General features: G+C 37.0%; 2 protein-coding genes and 1 long non-coding RNA gene across 3 annotated transcripts; 1 reads left to right on the top strand and 2 right to left on the bottom strand.

The window, feature by feature from the left end:
- Window positions 1-361: 361 nt before the first annotated feature.
- Window positions 362-9,436, bottom strand: LOC143446511 (fibroblast growth factor 9-like). Its single transcript, XM_076946168.1, has 3 exons — window positions 8,748-9,436; window positions 5,680-5,783; window positions 362-1,608 (listed from the first exon to the last, which is right to left on the bottom strand). The coding sequence occupies exons 1-3, from the start codon at window positions 9,253-9,255 to the stop codon at window positions 1,393-1,395; spliced, it is 828 nt and encodes a 275-aa protein (XP_076802283.1). The 5' UTR covers window positions 9,256-9,436; the 3' UTR covers window positions 362-1,392.
- Window positions 9,437-12,030: 2,594 nt separating this feature from the next.
- Window positions 12,031-13,417, top strand: LOC143446512 (calmodulin-like). The gene has a single exon (XM_076946169.1). The coding sequence runs from the start codon at window positions 12,213-12,215 to the stop codon at window positions 12,663-12,665; it is 453 nt and encodes a 150-aa protein (XP_076802284.1). The 5' UTR covers window positions 12,031-12,212; the 3' UTR covers window positions 12,666-13,417.
- Window positions 13,418-18,998: 5,581 nt separating this feature from the next.
- On the bottom strand, window positions 18,999-19,999 carry LOC143446478 (uncharacterized). The gene is made up of 4 exons (XR_013113937.1): window positions 19,788-19,999; window positions 19,615-19,631; window positions 19,292-19,360; window positions 18,999-19,099 (listed from the first exon to the last, which is right to left on the bottom strand). It is a non-coding gene; the product is annotated as an uncharacterized LOC143446478 (long non-coding RNA).
- Window positions 20,000-20,549: the final 550 nt, after the last annotated feature.

The raw sequence follows: 20,549 nt of genomic DNA, 5'->3' as shown, positions 1-20,549 counted from the left end.
ATATTTCAATTTTTGCCGCAAGAATTTTGATGCTTCGTTTGTAGATACAACTGCGTTCTAGTAGCGAAGCCTATATGTGCTGTTAAGATAACTGTTTTACAATTACTGGCAAATTTTAAGAATTCGACATTGTTATTTGGATTATACTTTATTACTTACTCCGGCACTGGTCTGTGTTTCGCAATCAATGTTAAAACCGCATTCCCAAAACAATTTTCTTAAGGTATTATGATTTGGTAGCAAACTTGACATTCTAAATGACAATCTGTCGTGGTGATGAAATGCGAAAGATGCTTGTTTGCTATACGAAAGTGCATGGACCTATGACGTCATTTCAAGTCATCTTGATCACAACTTCTTTGCCAGTATTTTAATCAACATTTAACCGTAGACCGAATGATGTCATGGATATAATTTAATTGGTGTTTTCAAACTCGTTTTAATATTATGCGGTATTTCAAACATCTTAGAACTTTTCAAAAAATATGATAACAAATTAAAGTTTTAACAAAGAAAGTTTTAACAACCGACAAATAGGAAAATTGTTGTCTGTATATAAACTTTATATATACGTAAATAAATATTGTTTGTAATGAAACTGTCATATAAACTATAGAAGTGTCCGGTAAAACTCGTTTTTTACAAAATAATATTTTTTCAATAATTAATTAATCTTATAGTTTAGTATCTTGGCGAAAAGAACTTAACAAAATTGTTATAACACAATGGTGAAACACAGTGAAAAGCGAAAAAACTGAAGAAATCATTTAAAGTTGGCAAATTCAAAAGAAGAAGAATTATTTACAAGAAAATAATAATTTAATTAATTACAATATAATTTACAGTTTACTATTTACAATTAACAGAAGCAGCGCACTGTAGAGAACGTTATTCATAGACTACAACACAAATTATGTGCAACTGATATTAAATGGAAATGCTGTAAGGCTGAAGAAAATAAAACAACAACGAACAAACAAAACAGAAACTTTTTGCTGGATTTGTTATAACTTGAAAGTGCTCAATTATCTTTAATATCAATGAAAAAGAGGTTAAGACTGTGCACAAAACTTTAGGCAGTGTAAATCCAATTGATTTTAGTGTGTAAAAGCGAATGGAATGGTGTTGTAAAAAATAATCGTATTGATTTCTACATCTCTGCCACGCTGGCGTCACACGACTGACTGCTTTCGGAACTGAAAAGCCTTGCCAAAGAAAATGGGTCCCAAGGCTATACAGTAGCCAGTACAAACTTTTACAACAAGACTGCATTTCATTCCTTGTGCCATCTCTCAGTGCCTCCTTGAGAACGCTTTCTCCACTTTATCATCCACCTCCAACACATTAGGAGTGATCAGACGTTTCTTTTTCTTCTGGGACTTTTAGAGTCAGTCATTGTGTCGGAGTTCGCACATTCAAGGCAAGCCATTGTGCATTTCTATGTTTGTAGGAGGAAAATTTCTTGCCACGTTTGACTTTTCCTTTCTTTGAGATGGCTAAGTAGTATCCTTTTCGTAATTTGTGATTACTGTAGCGTTCCGAAGCGTACGTGTTGTAATTGTTGCTTTCGTACGTCTCTCTAAATTGGCAATCACCATGCGTTTTTTTCTGTGAAAAAATGTAAAAATTCATGAACATGAACACAAATCTTTTAAACAACAAAGTATAGGCTGCCATTATGAATTATATGCTACTAAGAATGTGTATTTGTAATTTATAGGTAATTTGTAACATTTTATCACGTTGTTTTTGTTGTTGATTTGAACTGGACGGTAGCGTAATGACCAAATTGCGAAATCATTTTGGAGCCGAAATCACGACTTTCCGATAAAGACAATAACCAACTGGCGACGTCTCGTCTTAGAATGCAATCTTACGCACGTTTTAACTAATTGTTTTAAACCACACACTTTCGTCGGATGGATATCAAATGAAGAACTCTTGCTTTATAAGTCCAGCTAACAAAACGATCGAGCCCATCTGCAGACACCAAAAATTTGTAGCTACAAAGGAGGTTTTAGAGAGAATCAATTCGTATGAGACCAGCTGTTGCGTAGTTTTAGAAAGTTGAGCAAGATCGGTTTCATTTTGGACAAAAGGATTTATTTTAAAATTTAAGTTCTTGTCTTACAACGATAGCGAACTGGGTGTGTACTTCGAAAAGTGTCTTCCAAGTTGTACTACCAGCTAGAAAACCCACGTTATCTTTAATTTCATGTTCTGATAAGGATAATTTAACTTTCCCTTTCACATAAAAATTAATTACTCTAATTTTTTTTTGCGAAAATCTTCCGTCCTAATTGATCCGGTATTTACAGCCTATCCCATGTTATATGCTACTTGACTTTCGAGTGGTTTGTAGTTGTTCAGGCGTTTGTTAAGGGTGTGTGCCAGAATTTTCTTATTTGCCCGCTTGGTAATAAAGCTTTGTTTCGTCACAATGTTTGTGAGACGACATCATTCTTACTGACATAAGAACGATTGCTTCAAAACTGGACGGCTGCTTAGCCTTAGAAGATTAGTTATCATAGGTCTAACTAGCATTGGCCTTAAATTGGTCGTTGCTGGGACTATATGGTGTGAAAATTTCCTCAGGATAGACAAATTTTGCAACCATCAGCTCGAAAAAGTAATAAAGTGGTGACACCTTTCAGCAGAAATGGTGTAGTAGGTCTGTTAAGTACCGTAGTATCGTACCAAACTGTACATTTTGCTAGTGAAGTAATGGTACTACGTGCCAGCAATTTTGTGACATTATGATTACGAAGTGCTTGGTAAACTGATTCCTGCACCTGAGTACAAAAAGAGCGCACAGCGAGTGTTTCAGAATTTCTTATACATGCCTACGAAAAAGTTGCGCAACGGTTACCGGTAACTTCGGCTTAAAATTATGTAACAGGCACATTATTGTGTTGATTTACGAAATCGGTTTTGATCTATAAGCAGGTGACTTTCGAACAACGGTTACCATAGTCTTTCGGTAAAAGGCGGCATTCCAGCGCTAATATTTGAGCCGTTTTTGGATGTTTGTTGTATCAAAGCTAGTGACGCACAAATTGCACGAACATGTTTGACATAAAAGGCCCGATATTTAAAGAGAACAACTTTTATGGCCCATACATTAGTGGAAAAATGTATTTGGAGCGACATATTTGTTTTTATTGAGCTGTCAGCAATGACAACAAACCATTCGGGCTTTGGCCAATGATCCAGGTTTTTCAATCAAGAACATCTTTGTCGCAGACGTGTTTTATGACCTGTTATAAAGCGCTATACAATTTTTCACTGACGAATGGTTTTAAACCTTTATCTAAGGCACCGCGATAGTGCTATATCGGATTTGGCGGCGTTTGTATTTAAACAACTAAGGGAGGTATGTTTTATAAGTTGTAATGCTTTCGCTATTGTATCTTGCCTATCACACATTTTTTGAAGTTTGAATTGATCTCGGCGTGAGGTAAGATGATTTTGGAGAAATCTCCCACGCGTTTGGCGTTGTCTTCCCAAAGCTTTTTCAATGAATCTAGCTCCGAAAATCTAAATCGTTTGTTGTTCAAACTTCTCCACCCAAAAGGACCTTCCCCCGTTTATAGCCTACCCTTGTGGTGACTTCCAGCGTATCAATACACGCGTTGTGACTTGCCGAGAACAGCAGTGTCCTGTTTACTTGTACGTGATTCAGTGGACAACAATTTATGGGTCCTGGTTCGGGCATTTACAGTCGTAAATGTACCATTTTGCAGCCTGGATAAACATCCGCGGTATCAGCTTTCTAACGAGCAAGCTTGCCTCTGTGTAGCGTACCGCCCCGTCTCGTGGAATACCTGTACGCCAGGCGGGCTTTTCTAATTCTTGCTGTCCGTGTAAATATTTTCATCGACATGTCATTGTCAGCCCTCTTTGTAATAATCTTTGACGTCGGGCCCCTTCAACTTTGGTCATGTAATAGTTTACAACGATAAACTTTGCAGTAAAACGCACCTATACTTTCACCATAGAAAGTCATATCTTCCGGCCGGCTTGATTTACAAAACATGTCTATTTTTGTGGCGAGGTTGGCGCCGTGTGCGAATGTCGGATGCTTTAGGCGGAAAAACGGAACTCTTGTTTTCTATGTTTGGAAGGAGACAGATAATGTGACCCTGTGACGTCGGTTTGTTAACTTCCGTTGAAAGCTTTATCCGTATACACGTTTGCGGTGTTTGTTACTGAAGTTAAGGGAAGTTGTTGTTAGTTAGAGAAAGTTCTGTATTTTCTTGTGCCACATTAAAAATGGCAACTCTTGCATTAAATAAACGTTTGTTTATATAAATAGAGATTGCGTGCAATACAAGCTTTTGTACTGTACGGTATATTGTTCTTAACCGGTTGTAAACGAAACTATATTTGTTTTAAAAGGATATCCGTTTTTATTTTAGGTACTTTATTAATTTCACCGGTTAATTACTCTTTCGAAAGCTTATTTCTTTTCCTCAAAATCTTTTTTAAGTCGCGCTATTGAATCACGCGAATTGCTAATAATACAACGGACAATAAATTTACCGTTTTTATTATATGCCGCATTTGCAGCTTATGAAGCAAGTTCTGTGTGCAATGGCTGCATGGCCATACTTATCACGCCGTAAACTATACAGAGTTGGCATGTCTGGTCACGCGACCAAAACTTTTCTAGTGCCATTGTTCCCATTAATCGTTCACGATGAGCAAGCTATTTACAGAAAGTAATTGGACGGAACTATACGAAGTCGTTTAGCTTGTAATTTCCTATTTACCCGACACACGGCGACAGCTTTGAGGTCTCTATTCTGCCAACGACATTTTACGCTGGGTGCGTGCTAGCGCTTGAAGCCAGGCGACAAAGTGAAAGCAGAATGTGAAAGACATGTCACCTAAAATTTACCAATACGTTTGCTTATAGTAAATCTACCGAAAAGTCTGAAGTCGGTAAACACATGGGCAGCTGTACCAAATGTGTGGACATTTTCATATTTTCAGGCGTTACTAATTGGTCGAACGAAAATCGGGCACAGCATGTCACGTACACTACCTGTTCTGTAAAATGTTCACCTATCTCGCCGTTATACCGGGTGGTCTTCGATTATTTAATTGATTACTTTTTGGTGAAAATTCTCGGTTCAACCCAGCTTTCTCACGATGCACGAGCTCTGTGTCATTAGAGCATTATAAAAACATCGTTATGCGTCACTACGGTCAGCCGCATCCAACTTTCTCTAACAATCGCTGATTTAAACGACCAGGCCAGGTGCGTGGTCATGTTTTGGTGACGATACATTATTACCTTATTTGTCTAGCATGGCGAGTCAGTCGCAGTTATAAAGCGGTAGATTACATATATTTGCATACGTTTGACATTTCTTACATTACGTGTCTTATGTATATTTATATTTCACTTATTGAATACCGTCATAACGTGGATAATGTTAAGACGTTTTAGGACAAATTCGAATTCTTTCGGCGTAAGTTAAGATGTCCGATTACCCGCGTGACTTTGATCTTGTATAACCTTTCAAACTAATCATAAGCAATAAATCAGCTTTGTTAGAAACGGAATATCGTCAAAAACAATTATTGGCGCACAATTATACCTTCCGGGTGTGCCCGTCCATGCACCCAGCACTCACACAATATGGTAACGTATTGCCAGCCCCTTGCACTTACCCGCGTGTACACCTTCCCCCTTGCGTTCATGCAGAGATAATATTTCCGGGTCCAACTCCGTATTCCGACCACGCTGTTAGCCACGCTGTAGATCTCCAAAATTCCTGAAAAAGCATAAGAGAAATGATATATACCGGTCACACTGGGTTAAGTCAATATTAGTCTAGTATAACTTTGACGCCGCCTCTAGTTTCAGTATCTTCTTAATTTAGTCACTTTCTGTTTTAGCGCAAGCGCGCCAAGCTTTGTTGAATGCGCAGCGCAGTTGTGGTTTGCCGCGTTTGTTTCATCGTCTGAGGGTAAGTACTTTAGTTAATATCGTAATCTGACGTTGGAACAGTCCTAACCACTTTATGACGATTTTAAATAGACAATTGTTGCAATTTTTTGAAATTTATTAATAATATTCCAACAGCTAACCTAAACGTTCTAAATTATTCAGAAACAATCGGAATTATTGTCCCGTTTCAGTTTTTACGATGCTGTTTCTTGTAAAGTGAGATTACTTCGTTGTAAGTATATTTACCTGTTCCGCCATCACGCAAAAAATGGAAAATTTTGCAGTGTGTTGCATTTGGTACTTTAAATGTTACAAACCAGCATAAATTACAACATCTTGTTGCTTTAATGAAGTGAGCGTTGTTAAAACAGTTGTCATGATAAAACCGACACAAGTTAGCACATGCACGTCCGGTATCTTTAACAGATTGTTATCTCATGTTTTTTGTGTACTGGAGCTATTAATAACCTCAGTCCAGAGAAAAAGCGGGCAGTAACTGTAACCAGGGAATTTGAAAAGTGCTAAAGCAACAGATATATTTTCGATCCAGTCCCGAAAAGAAATATTCAGCCTAACTTACTTCAGCTGATGCTAAATATAGACACAAGTAAAGTGATGTTTTCGGCAACTGTCAGATTTTTAACTTGACAAGCGACCGCCGTCCATTGTCACAGACACGAAATGCTCATACACCGTGTAAACTCTCGCCCAACTGTGTAGTAAGTACAACGATTTGTTTTTCTGAGAAATAAATGCAATTTTTGGGGGAATGTTAAAGCGCGCTTTGGGTAGTACGAACGTGAGAACTTGTGGTATTTTTTTCCCCCAAAACGCAAAAATTGCCCTCCGTTTTTTTTGTATGGCTTCTAATATTTTAGTATTTTTATTGCAAATTCGATTTAGGACCATTTTAATTGCGGCATGAAACTAAGCGAGACTATGTGGATGTGAACGGTTGTCGCTGTTCTTCACGTCACTGTTAATAACAGTGGTCATGTAACTGCGTGCCACTGAGTTCTTATTACAAGGTCCTTCCGCCGCTCAAAGCGACTTTCTTTGACAATTACACGGATCTATAAATAGATGACGTCACGAAACATAGGAATGACGTAAGTGTTGCTAGGTAGCCGAATTTTGATCTCGGTCGTCTGCGCATTGTTAAGGAGGTGTACGAAGTCGTGTTCCTTTGCTAATTTGGGCTTAAAACAGCTGAAACTTATCGGCAGTTATTAAAATAACGATGGTCTGTGGATCTTGTTTGCCACTGTGTTACTCGCATCGGGTTACATAGATTTTATTGTCGTATTTTTGGTCTTTGATTTGGGTTTCCGTTTCAAACTCACTGTCCGATTTGCCTTGTGCCCCTCGGAAACAAATGTTTGGTGAAATTCATTCTATTATATCTACATCCCTCCTAGGTAATTCTGACTAAAGAGTCGGGCAATTTCAGCCACGCGATGCCCGTGCGTATCAAGGACGTAAGAGAAATGGGGATTATGACGGAACAATGTGACTTTTTTACGTATTAAAGCTGATAAACGCTTTGTAATGCCGACAATGGTATTCGATACAGTCGTAGCAACCGAAAATGTTAACGAAAACCAAACAATGAAATTATCACCGGCTAATAGTTAGTTGTAACTTCAATTGCCCCTTTTCTTTTGAAGTATGCTAAAGTTAACTGGCGCACATTTCATAACGACCTTCGAGTAGCCAGGTGTGTTATATAGTCGAGCTGAATGTTACGTTTTACCCGAAAGGCGTCTCTTGAAAGCAAAGTGCCGCCCCTTCCTTAAACTAAAGACAATTTTCCCTAATTTCTACACCTGTCACGACAGATTATTATGTGAATTGTATTGGGTGCTCACATAACTGGCGAATTGCTATGTAATGAATCCGCCTTCTGATATGCCCATTCAGAGCTTGGCCTGCTCATGGTGACGGGTCAATTGTCTTTCAATTGTTATTTTGAATCTCGGCGTAAAGATTTCATGTCAACCCGTTTGTATCTTTTACTCATATTCGTACAAAAGTTTAGCTCTAATTATTCTGAAATCTCTGTACTGGGTAAATATGAAACCGTGTTCCTTAATTAGTTTTAACTGCCCCCGAAACCATAGAAAACTTTGATTATATGTAAACAATAAAATAATTAAGATGTGTATATGATCAAGAAATACATTAAGATATTATAATCATTTTAAATGCTTAGAAAACAATACGATCTTTTCAGAATACAGAAATTGAAGAACCATAGATATACATTACCAAATTAATACAGGAATACGTAAGCATTTTGATGGTGCAGATTCACACTTGTCGAGTTATTTTAGCGATTACGTAATCTTCTGCGTAAAATTAAAGCCGAAAGGAAATAATAAACTTGTCGACAGTTTTTTTTCAGATTTGTTAAAAATAAGTTTTAGCTAAAACGGTTAATTTCCGAAGAGATATAAATTACCTACACATCCGGGGTCTCTTTTTAGAAGCTTGCAAAAAAGCTGTGTGTGCAAAAAAGAAACAACTCATAAAAACGCAGCCCCTCAACCATTAAGCCGCATGTTACGTCACCTTATCCCGTCAAAACGAACAAGTTCAACGCGTATATGCACGCTTGGATGACTGATCGTGGACTATAAACAAACACACGGGGACTAGCCACTAAAGTTGATGCGTACTATTTTGTATAGTGAGCACGTGCGTGTATAAATAAAACGACAAAATTAGCTTCACTATTAATAGTTGTTAGGCACTTTTAAACGTAAATTTGCGAACTTTTCAAACTCACCGTCGTCGGTTTCATTTAGCGTTGCTTTGACTCTGCCCTGTTTGTCTATTTCCAATCTGTAGCCCATGTTATTTGCGCCCCTACAGTATAACCTTTGCCTTCTGACCGTTCGTTGCCACTGCGTATGGTCAAAATCGTAGGTCATAGGCGCGTTGATGAGACGCCTAATCGCCGATTCAGAAAGCATATCACTCTTTATCACGTCCGTCCTGACACCGGTCCTGTGTTTGCCATGTCCACTTTCCACGATGTTGAAGGGGTATTCAGGGGAGTTGTGTATATTTCGATGACCCCTTGACCTTGAACGACCCTCATGTTTTCTCGTATCCGCTCTTTTCCGCGGGTTTTCCAACTTCGGGTTGTGTTTGTTTCTCCGCCGATTTCGATCCCTTCTCCGCCCGGCATCTGCAAAGTCCGCGCAAATTATCAGCGCCAGCAGAAGCACCAGCAAGAGGAGTTGGGATGATTTTAAGGATGAGAATCTTTTGCAGATTTCACGAATAAACATCTTGCTTCCAGAGTTTAAGGAATAAATGTTCCTCAGCTTGTTCTACGCTTTTATTTCCACAATTTTTCCCCCAAAATTTAGTGCTATTTCAGCAAATTTTTCTTATTTTCAAGTTTACCTAAGCCACAAAAAATTAACCTCTCGTAGTGGTTACAACTGCGTAAGACGCGAAAAGAAAAAATAATATCAAATATCCGATCTAAGTTTGTATAAGACGTCTTGAGAACGTTTGTCAAATATCTTGTATAATACACGCCAACAACAAAAGTTCGCTTCGTCTTTCCAAGCGATGTTTCCTTTGCATCCGCCCCCTTCGACTGAACCCTGTCGTTTATCGATCCTGTGAGTTTTGTACTCTTGGTCAGACAAATCTAGACACCGGGTGGAAAACTGTTCGTCTTGTGTCGGGCGAAAAAAGGAAAAAGGGGGCTTGGTTTCGTTTTACCGCAACGGCTCACCTTTCTTAACGTGCGTTTCGTTTCGCGTTACTTTTTTAACGATAACGTGCCGATCAATTATTATACTGTGCTTTAATTGGTAAGAAAAATTGTCTACTGTCTCTTTATTGTAACACATCGACCTAATACGACACTTTGGTAACAACTAGCTGTACAGCAATTTCTTTCTAAATAGTAACCTGATAAGTATGTAACATATTGATCTCGCGAAAATAACAAAAAGGTTTATAATCTTAATGTAATTTTATTATAACTCTATAGATTTCATTGTAGCCTTAAATTATGATACCTGCTTTTTGATAAAGACAATTTTAGTTTATTTGCATCTACTTCAAAAATTTCATGTAGGCTGAATATCCGCATTTATGCACTATGCCACGCTTCTGTAATCTTCTTTTTTATGCTATAGCCACTTAGCAGACTGTCCGGTGCATGCATTTAAACGAGCGCATTCCATCGGCAGCGTTCCTTAATATTTATTTGTGGAGCAATGCGCCCCATGGAACGCAAGTTAATAACTCATAAACCGCAGCAGCTTTACAGTGATTTACGTTTTTACAACAACTTGTGGCTCTTAGTTTCGCTTTATACGACGATAATAATTAACGAGTACCTTTGCTTAAACTCGCTTTCTGGTGAGAAAATATTTTTCAAATAAACATGCATTTTACTGGTTTCATTGGTCCTGTTAAGTTTGAGCTGTTCATTGCAAAACAATTCCAGTAACAGGAGCTACAGGGTAGACAGACTGCAGTTGCATTTTGGCAGTCTTTCGATTGCATTCAAGTTCCTCATGATGAAATCAAGCCTATTGAATACCATCAAAGTCTCGCAACGCTACTAAAACTTCACATGTAATCACGTGCAATGAAATCTGAAATCTACCGATAGAACTAGCATCGTACGCTAAATGAAACGGACAACCTGTGTTACGAAATAATCGGCTCCCTAATCGTGTCTTTTTGGCGACCGGAATTCCACGTCGCATTCCACCCTTTTGTCTTAGGTTTTTTCTTTCTTTATTCTAACATTTGTTCCGTTTTTACAAAGGCTTTCGACATGTGCCGACCGTTTCCACAGTACCATTACATCACTTATGTATGGAACCTACTCACAGCCTGCTGCCTCGTAAAACTACTCGCCCTGTGACATTCCTGTTTACGGGGCATAAGTAGGAGTGTGCAAATAATGCAACAAATCGCGTGATCAGCCAGCATAACCTTTGCTTACTTTTGAAAACTTGCTTTGCATCGACTTGCTTCAAATTGCCAACAAATTGATGAGTTTCAGGCGCAAAAACACTACGTTTGTCGCCTGTCTGGCAGCCAGGCATCTAACATTGGTGTCATGTGTCACGCATTAGTTGATTATGCCTTATAGTGCCGGGTCTTTTCCTTATTGCCTGGAAAAATAGATTTTCTGCAGTGTAGTTAATCATTTTTCGGCGTTTAGAGATAGTTTGGGTGTTGGGTTACTGGCGCCGCGCAGTAATTGCATAGCACGTGGCACCCCAATTAATACTTTGAAAAATTAGTCTGTAACTGTCCGGCTGAGTTATTATTTTCATTGCAGCAGCACTACACAGATTTTTTCAAGTTTTCTGTGGAATTTTACGGTCGTTTTCGCTAAGCCTGTGAAAAAACTCGGTTTGTAACATACGTAAAGCGCCGTATTTTTATTGTTTGTACTGCGACCGTGTTTTTATACGTTCTGACCCCATAATAACATCACTGGCGTTTTAAAGAACAAATGCGTCGGAGTAGCGCTTTACAATAGCTATCACAATAGCTTGTACGTTTATACAATGCTTTAGGATCAATCAACGGACGCACAAAACGTTTTCATCTCAGCGATGTTTTCATCTGCTATCTTATTACAAGTCCGATAAAATAACTCTCATACTTTGTAGCTATACATGGTCGATACCGTGAAAACGGGACAAGTAACTGAAATTAGTTTGTAAGGGACGACCGCACTGCTTGGTCGCTTAGCCCTCCGTGGTAAGTGAGAGGTTCTTAAGTTGATGGGAGATTGAGATTTCAGAAAATAAAAGTCAGTTTGTATCAGCTCGTCGATCTTCTATTGATCTTCTATTGACTCCAATTTAAAGGGAAATGCTAGCAAACTGACAGGATTCACGGCGCGTAACTTTTAGCGTTGTTTGCAGGCGGTATATTTACAACTATAACTATATCTATGAACGGCGCATATTCATAAATTGGGCAGTAGTTGTTATTTTATTGTTTATGTAAAAGATAGTTTGCTATAGTATCGGCTTATGTACCAGTCTTCGACTCATTGCGTCTGTTTCAAGGAAGTAATTTACCTAGCCAGTCCGTAAGAAAATTGCTTTGTGTTATTGCTGCAGTCCGTGGTCTATATATCAAAGAAAAGAATCTAACGAGTTGAACCAGAACCAACCAGCCAGTCCTATTTAACTTCGATCACAAAGAAGTTTTTCTCAAACCCTATCGCCATCTCTGCTTCTTACACAAATTAATGGCTGACCAGTTAACAGAGGAACAGATCGCTGAATTCAAGAACGCCTACAAGGCTCACGCAAAAGACGACGAGAGTCCTGTGCTAAATAAAGACATGGGCACCGTGGTGAGATCCCTCGGATTTTATCCAACAGAAGCGGAGATTGCGGAGATGATTGAAGAGGGAGACGCGGAAGGAATGGGGTGGATCGACATTGCTGACTTCCTTAACCTGATGGCGAAGATCGTCAAGAAACCGGCGGAGACAGAAGACGACATCCGGGCCGCCTTCCGTGTTTTCGACAAAGCCTCCAACGGATTCCTCTCCTCCGCTGAACTCCGACAGATCCTAACCACGACCGGAGAGGCTTTAACTGATGAGGAAGTGGACGAGATGATCAGAAACGCCGACGTAGATGGCGACGGACAAGTAAACTACGAAGAATTCGTAACCAGGATGATGTCTAAATAACCATTATAACTGCATATAGGTGTCGACTCCACTGTGATTTTTTTTCGCTTGTATTGGGTTGTAGACGTTTGCCTTAAGGCAGTGTTTCTCAAACTTTTTGCGATCGCGTACCACTCGTTCGTTTTTTTTGCTACACTGCGTACCACCTGGCTCCTGAATGACTTATTTTACTTAAATGTACCGGTATTTATTAGTTATTACCGTTATTACTATACCATAACACCAATGAATAGCAAGAAAACACAATTTAATTTGATAGAAGCAACTGTTTCTTCTGCACAAGCTTGTCTATCCGGGGCAACACATTACTCACAGCACATCGAAAATCATGTTCAGCGGTACGCGGTACCACTTAAAAAGCTCTCGCGTACCACTAGTGGTACGCGTACCACAGTTTGAGAACCACTGCCTTAAGGCAACCAATTGTTTTACATATCTCTTGCTTACCACTGCATGCGTTTGTATCTATTCCATGCATAATTGTACATTGTTTTATAACAATCGTTCCATCGGTAAATTGTTAGAATGTACAGCCTATGCTGCAGGAAACTTTTCTTTGTGTGTGATTAATTGATTATATTTTTAGGTGAGACGCTGTTGTGCTGGTTGTAAAGGCTACTACTATTCTGTTTTGAAACAAATTCTAAACTATTACCTTAGCGTTGACTAACTTATATATATAAGTACCTTTGATTAGATGCTTATCACCTTAACATTATATTAAAAATGAAGTTTAATTATGGTAAAAGTCTTATATTGTTTCAATTATCTTGCCATTAATAGTTGTGGGAGGATACAGAGTCGTAGTAGTCATTTCCTGAAGCAAGACTCTTCCATGAGCACTGCATGATGATATTCACGTCCGACAACATTAAGCAGCCATCTTGTAGGTATACATGGTCGTTAAATCGTGAAGGCAAGGATGTTTATACTTCATGACGTCAAAGTAGGGTTTACATGAAAATATTTAAGAAATTCATTGGCAAGGTTTGCAATAGCTCGTGAAATTATTTGATTAATTATTGGAAGGTTTGTTTAATCAACTCGATTCTATTTTTTTGCATTTTGAAGCTTGGATGTTTTTTAGGTGAGCCAAGTGTTGTTATACCTTTTTTATCGAATGATTTCCAGCAAAGGTTATTGATTTTTATTTAAACGATTTTTAAGGCAGGGAAAGTTACCACCTTGAATCTTGCAGGTAACATAGCTTTTAAGTAAAGATTAATAGCGCCACCGAAAAGTCACTTAATCTTTGGTTTGCTGAACGCGAGGTGGCGCATATTGCACCCAAGTTCTCATGAAACGCTTTCTGTAGTTTCAAGAAAAGCCTGATGATGAATTGCATTTTGCATTATTTTGTGAGTGACGCAACAAGCCTAATTAGTTAAAACTGCAACGCATGCAAATCGCCACACCTAAATATATTATTGGCTTTTTATGTAGTTCTAGCAATGTGCAACCGTGAGGCATCGGCCCCTTATACTCTGGCAAAAATTTTAACAACAATCTTCAAGAGCACAGATTTGATTTAAGGTAATACAAATAATTTATTCAAAGCTTTAGGTGAAATGCAAAAACTGTCAAAATTTTGCGACATAAACATGTTTGGTCAAAACAAATACAAGAAAACGACAAAAACATGACAATAACGATCAATATTTGCCAAGAAATGAAGCATTTACCGAGTCTTGCACTGTCGCTCAAGTTTTGGTTAGGAATGAAGTCAAATACAGAGATGGCAGATTCAAAAAGAAACTTTCCATCAACCTACTTCTTCCAACATCAGATTCTCCTTTATTTTTACGCGGAGACGGTGTTTATTTTCGTTCTTGCCTAAGTCGAAGCAACAGTTGAAAGACTTCGAACATCGGACGCTTGGTGTCGCCACAGCGCTAATCTTTCTCTCCAATCGCGAAAGCCAACCACGCTTAATAAAAGTTGGATTAAAGACAATGCTGAGTGCAGAACAAGTCTTGGAAAATCTTCAAAGAAAGCATGGACAGCAATAACAGCTACATCAACAATAATAATAAGAACTGTGGTGATGAAATATCTTTTTTTTCATGTTTAATAACTTGTCGTTGTTTTTAGTATTACGTGTTATGACCCGCGCTCCCATTGCAGTCATTGTCCGGCAATTTTTCCAAATTGGATGAGCAAAAAGAAAAGCTATAGACAAGTTTAAAGCAAGCACCGACACAATGGACAGCATCATGACAACACGAAAGAATATTTTGTCGATGACAGTACCACATTCTAGTTTTCCATCGACCTTTTCAAAAGTTATACTTGTTTGAAAAATTAATTGACCTCCAATCTCATTTGCACACATCCAAAAAAATGTAAAAGCGCTGAAAAAACGAGTAGTTGATGTCGTGAGGTGATAGGTCGTCTTTTTAATGTTGAATGTTCTCTGTCTTGCCCAGAGTGAAAAATAAAACGAAGAACAAAATCCTGATATCAACCAAATTTCAATACTACCTACCAAAGGACAAATATTCCATTTTATTTCTCGAACTAGCACTTTTAGTGGCAACCACCTGTAGGCAATTTTAATAAACAGAAAAGCTGACGCAAGTAGGCAAAAGATTCTGGGAAACTGATTATAAGCGAACTCAGTCAAACATCTCTTTCGGAAAAACTTCTGGCTCTTGTTTTTAAGTTTTCCTGCTTTCTTCTCATAAACACACAAAGCAATAAAGATGTAAAAACTTATCAATGCAAATATAAGTAGCAAGCAGAACTCATAAGTTTTCGTGTAGTTTAGAAACCACTGTTGAAAGCTCTGTTGCAGATAACCTTTCATTTTGGAGCTGTTTCCTGGCTTTATTGTTTCAGTTCCATAAGATCCATTTAAAGGTCGAGAGTCGTTGACCGGCATTTTGCTTGTGATAGATTTCTTACTGATATCACGGAAAATGCTTGTTGAGAGCTTAAGTTCCAATTGATTATTCAAACCAAGCAAAAATCGACTAAAGCTGATAGCAAACGAACTAATTTTGACAGCTCTAAACCAAAGCACCTGTTAGTGTTGTAATCTTTTTCGTTTCTTACAATTGGCACCCGTCTCATTATCTAATGCAAAATATATTAGGTCCGAGAAGCGTGGCATTAATAATGAATTAGTTCTCGTTATTTATTCAATCATATTTTGCTAACCTTCACAAAACTGTTAACAAAATGTTGTACCGTGTCTGTTTAGTTTAATTGATCGTTATAACAAGTTACTTAAGATAATTCACGCTTTGTAATAATAATTATTACCATCCAAGTCACTTATATACGGCAGAATGCATTTAAATTAAAGAACGACTAAATACAAGCCAGTATCATGGATCAAAAACAAAGTTTTGTATAGTGGCTTACCGCAAGTCAACAAACTATCCAGAATTTAAAATTTATAACATTTGTTAGACTCAGCTAACCATTAATTTTACAAAAGCTACCTTGGCTTAATTAAAAAATCTGTTAATTGGAATTATTCTAAACCCAAATTTGAAAATTTGATTACGGTTTGAAATGTAGATGTTTAAATAAGTTTTACTTCTACGCTGTGCCACCACTGCACCAAATATCTTCATAAAAATTTAAATACTGGAATAGGGATTTCAAGAAAATATTGTGAAGGTTCTGTTTAGCTTTTTACTAACTGTTCAAATACACTGCAAAGATGAAAATTTTATTGGCTGGTGATTCTAAAACCGGCACAAAGACTATGAATGCCGCTCTTACTGAGCTTGGATGCACAGTTTATGATTATGATGAACACTTTCAATATGATGAGAATTATTGGAAGAAAATACTCACCACTGGCGGCACTGTGGAACATTTTAAGGAAATGTACAAAGATGCTGATGTTGCCATGAATGCACCTGTCTATCATTTCTAGGAGGAAATTCATTGGGCGTGTCCGGATGCAAAGATAATGAAATGTTCTGCCTAATATAAAGTATATTCTTTCCAAAACCAAAGTGCAGAAATGAATGCACAAATAATTGTTTGTATGTAAGGTACCTGTACCGAATAAGGCCCGGTCCCTAATAAGGCCCATTGCTCATATTTCGCAAACCCGTGCAAATAAATGAAAGATTTTGTCCCTATATAAAAACTAATATAAATTCATGATGGTTTACCAGATTTCATCCTTGTCACGTGATCAACCGATTCGCTAGAGCACAACAAAAATTTGATATTTGCAGTTAAGGTGGTTTTGTTAATTTAGAAAAAAAGTAAGTGAGAATTTGGCCGGTTAAATGAACTGTTGTCAGCCGGCTGAAGTTTTCATGTAACAACCAACTTAGTATTGAAAAGGATAATGCACTTTTTTTTGCTAAAATTTTTCTGATGATAAAAATGTGATATTTTTTTCGTGGATGCCACATGCGCCTAATAAGGCCCATACAAGATGCTTGGCTAATTGATGTCCATGCAGACTTCAAGAGTGGTTCCAGTCATCAGTTGGCAAATTGTTGCAATTACTTTGATGCGCCTAGTGGAATCTTTTTAAATGTTTGTACAACTTAAAATGTGAAATTTCTAATAATGTTATATGTTGTCTATTACTATGTTTTGAATCAAAATACTCACAAAATTGGTGGGCCTTATTAGGAGCCTATGCTCCTAATAAGGCCCATTTTTTGGAATTTTTAATTTCTTTATAAAAATTTTTTGGGGGGTTGTCAGGTATTGTGGTTTGAATATGTTGTAGTCATATACCCTCACTAATAGAATACGATTTTTCAGTCTATTCTCATTTATGGTTCTTGAGTTATTTTCAAAAAAGTGTTAGGTGGGCCTTATTCGGTACAGGTACCTTATAAGGAATGTACAATAAGCACAAGAACACATTTACAAGAATCATTGCTTCATATTGAAGACGGTGTCATCTATGTAGATTAGCCCAACAACTTGCAATGAAGAGTTATGGTATAACAGTAGGCCTATGGGCAATCAACAGGGAACAAGCTCAAATGTTTTGCAATGAAATCTTTCAGCTGGTGTTTACATTAAGTCCTACTGGCCGGAGATACTTTGTATATGTGAAAGCATTGTGTACAACCATCTGTTTTATTTGCTCTTTGCCAATCTTGTTATATGTTCGTATATGCATATATTCTAGACTGCAGGGTACGACAGTTTTCGCTGAGATCTTGCGGGTGCAATAGCAAAATTCTGGTGTGCGGTGTGCACTCGATCGTGATTTCCGAAGGGAAGGCGCGACTATTTATATTAGAAAACGAAAGAAAAAATGGTGTTTTCCTTTTTTTAGAGAATCTTTTTTCTGTACACTGAAAAACAGGAATGTCATTTTAGCCTGCCGGTGTTGCAAAGGTTTTTTAAGTAATGATTTCCGGAACACATTAACTGCGATGGTTTGTTACAACAGATAAATCCAATTTTTCCTCTGTAGTACCAGTTAGTTGGTGTCGAAATACTCTCGCCATGGATTCCAATAGTGACGAATGAAATGGTTTTGAAGCAGAAATACCGGCAACATAACAATTACGTCAAATAGGTGACGTTTGGTGTATATGGTAGAAATTCACGCCTCATGTTTAAGGGTCAGCGTTTTGATTTTGCTATTATAGTTGTCACCAAATTGATTTTTCTTATTTCTATCATTGTTACAGATAGCACCAAAGGACAAATTGCTTAAAACAACAACTTGTTACACATATTTGTCATATGTATACAAACTTTGCTTAGTAGCTTTTTACTCAACTTTAGCACAAATCTTCAAATATTTAGTTCTTATCGATTTTTGTGTTACTTGCTATATTCATTTTTGCCTGCCTTTAAAACTGGTGGCCAAAAGAATGCAACAAACGTTTATAACGACTGAACGTGTAAAGTTGTTTTAGAGTGTTATAGTAGCATACCAAAAGGCGTTAAGTTTTTACCGTCTTTTACCAAACCGTTAAACAGCAAGTTGTTTTTATCATGACTTTGATCCTTTGTAGGGTATTGGCGTTGCTTTGTAACAATCACTTATCATCAATTATAACAACGTACTGTTTTAAATAAGATTACGAATTCCAATGATTAGCTATCAATCAAGTCAGATTAATGTTGAAGTAATAAAGTAAGTCAAGTTTAACCTATTACGATTTGACCTTGTTTTAAAATATTTGAAGCTATTTGTTATATTATTACTAAATATTTGTTGAATTTAACTAATTGTTCCTCAAAGTTCCCATTTTCTTTAATTGGAAATCTTGCTGATTTGTGCATATACTGTACAAATATCATATTTTGCTGCTGATTATTTTGGCTGACAGAAATTAGTTGCTTTCATAGTTATTCCTTCAACGATTTTAAAAGCTTTCACAATAATTTTTACAGCAGATTTCTTTGTTTTATTCATTCGTTTTCATCAAATTCCATATATCATACAATTTCAAAAATTTTGTTCTTGATGTTGGGAAGTAAATGCCCTGCAAATGAAATATTTGCTTTCAAAAGCAGTTTTTAATGCATTGCATAAATAAAAAATCATTTCTTGGCAAAAACAACACTATAAAATAAATAACTCACATAAAGAATAAATATTGCAGGAAACGGAATGATAGAACGCTTTGTTTCAAAAAATAACAAATTAGCTAGAAACTAACAAAAACGGAACAAACCTTAATCAGTTGTCATAAAGCAGTCTTCAGCTCGCTATAAACCAACTTCGCCAGCGTCAATCACATCATCTGTACGTTAAATGATGAAATATTTAGCAAAAGTTTAGAAAATTAAAACGGTTAGATAAAATTAATTATGAATGATGAATAATCATGAATACTTATTAAATAATAAAATTATTCTTGATCAACGTTACGCATGACGATGACTTCACGCATCATGATTGTATTAAATTTTGTCCAACAAATATTGTCTTGCGCTCAATTATAGGTAGACCGTATTCTTTTTGTAGCTATAAACACAAGGTATTATTAGTACTTACCGTCATCGTCCATTAACCTGAATAAAATGCAAAAAAATCAATAAAATACAAACTAATAGCAAGATCGCACTTATAAATGCATCGTGTTTGTCAGCAAACCAATTACGCTTAAAATCTAAAGTTTCAGTTTAGAAAGTTTTACTTAAAATTACGTAAAATTACGTCATTCTTACTTGTTTTCACCTAGCAGAGGCCCATTCTCTTCAACGCTTCTTTTCACTATCTTCAAACCAGCTCTTCTTCTTCTCCAACCTTCAGTGCTCGTGGTAAGCAAAAGACACACCAGCAAAGCGACGATGATAACTTTGTTCATTTTTATTTTCATTCGCTACAATCTATTTACGTCTTCTAAAATTTTATCTGTAATATCGTCATTTTGTACGTTTAAATAATTAATAGTAAAAGGTGGTCATTTAAGTATAGAATAATTTAAATATAAACTTTTTAAACGAAAGACTACTTTTAAAATTCCTGACCTCCTCACATATGAATATGTTTGAAGTGATGTGAAACGAATACCGTGATCGACATTTAACAGCAATCTGCCGAACTCATACAAAGAAAGAAATCGTCTTACGGATACCGGAAGCTGAGCGGAAAGAAGTCCATTTCCTGAGAATTGCATCTGTGGTGTCTTGATTGATAGAGCGGTCAAATAGCCAAGTAATACTTAGCTGTAAAACTGATACTTAAACATAATTAAAAGCATCTGCATTTTGTTGTTGAATATGTATGGTAGCAACTAGCAACATACGATGGTTTACAAAAGTGCCATCAACGTGGGCAAAGTTTGCAGTGGTTATACTTTCATACACATCTTAATTGCTTTTCTTGCTTTAGCAAACAATGAAATAATAATTAATAGGGCCTACTGATTGTTTCTATGCTAAAAAATTGCTACTATTTTAGTTCATACAAATGAAACGTTGTAACTT

The sequence above is a fragment of the Clavelina lepadiformis genome, chromosome 2 (assembly GCF_947623445.1).
Source record: "Clavelina lepadiformis chromosome 2, kaClaLepa1.1, whole genome shotgun sequence".
Taxonomy (NCBI): Eukaryota; Metazoa; Chordata; class Ascidiacea; order Aplousobranchia; family Clavelinidae; genus Clavelina; species Clavelina lepadiformis.
This window is presented reverse-complemented; position numbering and strand designations above follow the sequence as displayed.

Bases quoted from the DNA above. Each gene is read 5' to 3' on its own strand.
- LOC143446512 (XM_076946169.1), top strand. From the start codon at position 12,213: ATGGCTGACCAGTTAACAGAGGAACAGATCGCTGAATTCAAGAACGCC.
- LOC143446511 (XM_076946168.1), bottom strand. From the start codon at position 9,255: ATGTTTATTCGTGAAATCTGCAAAAGATTCTCATCCTTAAAATCATCC. The intron at 5,784-8,747 runs GTGAGTTTGAAA...ATGCTTTTTCAG, and splicing joins GCTAAATGAAACCGACGACG to GAATTTTGGAGATCTACAGC. The intron at 1,609-5,679 runs GTAAGTGCAAGG...ATTTTTTCACAG, and splicing joins GGGGGAAGGTGTACACGCGG to AAAAAAACGCATGGTGATTG.